Below are 2500 nucleotides of genomic sequence, written 5' to 3' on the forward strand. Positions count from 1 at the left end.
GATAAAAAAAAATTATAAGAATATATAGATTTTCTTATTGCAAAATTGCAACATCATTTTATGAGGTTTCTATTAAAAAGGGAAACGAATGATGGTTTTTTTTTTTTTTTTTTTTTTTTTTTTTTAAGTTGGAAGACTCTCTTGAAGAAGGGTCTTTTTTTTTTTCCTTCCGTAAGCCCTTTTAAAAAAAGGTCGTTTCCCCTATAAGCCTTATTGAAAAGGGACTCTTAAATTGTTACCCCTCATAAAAAATGGGCTTTTTCCTCCATAAGCCCTCTTGAAAAAGGGCGCTTTTCCCGTAAACTCTCTTGAAGAATGGGGCTTTTCCCTATTAGCCCTTTTGAAAAATGGGGCTTTTCCCTATAAGCCCTCTTGAAAAAATGGGGCTTTTCCCTATAAGCCCTCTTGAAAAAGGGCGCTTTCCCTATAAGCCCTCTTGAAAAATGGGGCTTTTCCCGTAAACTCTCTTGAAAAGCGGGGCTTTTCCCTATAAGCCCCCTTAAAAATGGGGCTTTTCCCTATAAGCCCTCTTGAAAAAGGTCCTTTTTCCCCATAAGCCCCCTTAAAAAAGGGTCTCTTTTCTAAAAGGCATCTTGAAAAAAAGTTTTTTTTTTTTTTTTTTCGCCGTGAACCCTTTAAAAAAAGGATCGTATCCCAATATGTCTTCTTGATAAAGGACCTTTTCCCCAATAACTCTTGAAAAAGGGCCTTTCCTCCATAAGTCCTCTTGAAAAAGGGCCTTTCCTCCATTAGTCCTCTTGAAAAGGGGACCTTTTCCGCCATAAGGAGGAAAAGGGTTATTAGCCTACTGCTGACGGCGCAACTTGCACAAAAGACTGTAATCATTGCAAATTTCCTTCCTTAGCAACATTCATGTTTATCTTGCAATTTCCACCCTTTTCCTTTTGACTGTTATTTCCTCCGGTATCTAATTTCTCAAACGCTGTTCTATTGTTTGGTCAAATTTCTCAACAACAACAACAATAACAACAACAACGACAAATGCTGACGTTTATAGTCCACTGCAAGACAAAGGCCTCAGACATATCTTGTATTAATAAAAAAAAAACGCGAGAACATTCTCTCGTTAAATGTTGTTTATTTACGCTGTTATTGTTTCCTTTAGCAATGACAGTTGACAAAGCAACCTCCTTCTTACGACCTCCTTTCACTGTTTTGTCAAAGTACGGCAAAAGAAAAGGACACGGCAGCCTTCACAGAAGCGTGACAGACCGACGAACACAGACATCCTTCGCCTGACAAGTAGGCGGTGTCATTGTCATTTCAAAGTGTGAGTTGAAGAACATCTTATCTCTGGGATATCGGAGGTCGGTGATGTTGATATTTTGGGGGAGGGGAAGGGGAAAGAGAGGGGAGGAGAAGGGGATGGGGAGGGGAAGGGTGATAGGAAGGGGGAGGGTGATAGGGAGGGGGAAGGGGAGGGAAATTGGAGGGAAGGGGAAAAAGGAGAGGGGGAGGGACAGGGGAGGGAAGGGGAAGAAGGAGAGGAGGGAATGGGAGGGGTATGGGAAGGGGAGGGAAAGTAGAGTGGAGGAAGGAGGGGAAGTGGAAAGGGGGAGAGGGGGAGGGAAAAGGGAAGGAAAGGGAGGAAGGGGAAGTAGAGGAGGGAAGGGGAGGGGAAGGGGAGGGGAAGGGGAGTGGGAGGGAGGGAAAGGGAGGAAGGGGAAAGGTAAGGAAAGGGAGGAAGGGGAAGGAGAGGAGGGAAGGGGAGGGGAAGGAAAAGGGAAAGGTAAGGGGAGTGGGAGGGGGAGGGGAAAGGGGAAGGGGAAAAGGGGAGGAAGGAGAGGGAGAGTAGGAAGGGAAGGGGAAGGAGAGGCGAAGGGGAAAGGGAAGGGGGGTGAGAGGGGAAGCGGAAAGGGGAAGGGGAAAATGGGAGGAAGGAGAGGGGGAGTGGGAAGGGAAGGGGATAATTTTCCAGGTAACTAAATAGATAATCTATTTTCACTTAGTTTAAGACTATATCATACTGATGCTTATTTTTGTTCGTTTAGATACGATTGAATTTTTCATGAACTTTTATAATAGACTAACACTCAAAATTTTGATTTCGTTCTTAAATCCGGATTAAATATAAATAAATAACTATATATATACATATATATATATATATATATATATGTATATATATATGTATATATATATATATATATATATACATATATATATACAGTTGTACCCACCGAGAGCGCAGTCGGTAGTTGTAGCGGCCGCGGTCCTAGCATATTCCCAGCACTGACCTCCTTCGAGAATTGGGAAACACTCGGGATGGACTTGACTCAGACCACAACATTTCAGCTGAAAATCAATAATAATAATATTAATAATAATAATAATAATAATAATAATAATAATGATAATGAAAGGTTACATTGGATATTACTGCTCATGGCATGCAGGCAGTTTGGCTGTCTAGCTGTTGTTGTTATTTTTGATAAGATCTTTAAGAATTAGAAGCAACACTATAGTCCATTTCTTTTAG

The 2500-nt window shown here is 41.4% G+C and overlaps 1 protein-coding gene across 1 annotated transcript in view; it reads right to left on the bottom strand.

Annotated features, from left to right (window-relative positions):
• The window catches only part of LOC137659686 (uncharacterized), a 72595-nt gene that overhangs the window by 23514 nt on the left and 46581 nt on the right, over positions 1-2500 (bottom strand). The window contains 1 exon segment of the mRNA XM_068394510.1: positions 2202-2316. Within this exon segment, the coding sequence (XP_068250611.1) occupies positions 2202-2316 (115 nt within the window).

The sequence above is a fragment of the Palaemon carinicauda genome, chromosome 20, assembly GCF_036898095.1.
Source record: "Palaemon carinicauda isolate YSFRI2023 chromosome 20, ASM3689809v2, whole genome shotgun sequence".
In the NCBI taxonomy this organism is placed as follows: domain Eukaryota; kingdom Metazoa; phylum Arthropoda; class Malacostraca; order Decapoda; family Palaemonidae; genus Palaemon; species Palaemon carinicauda.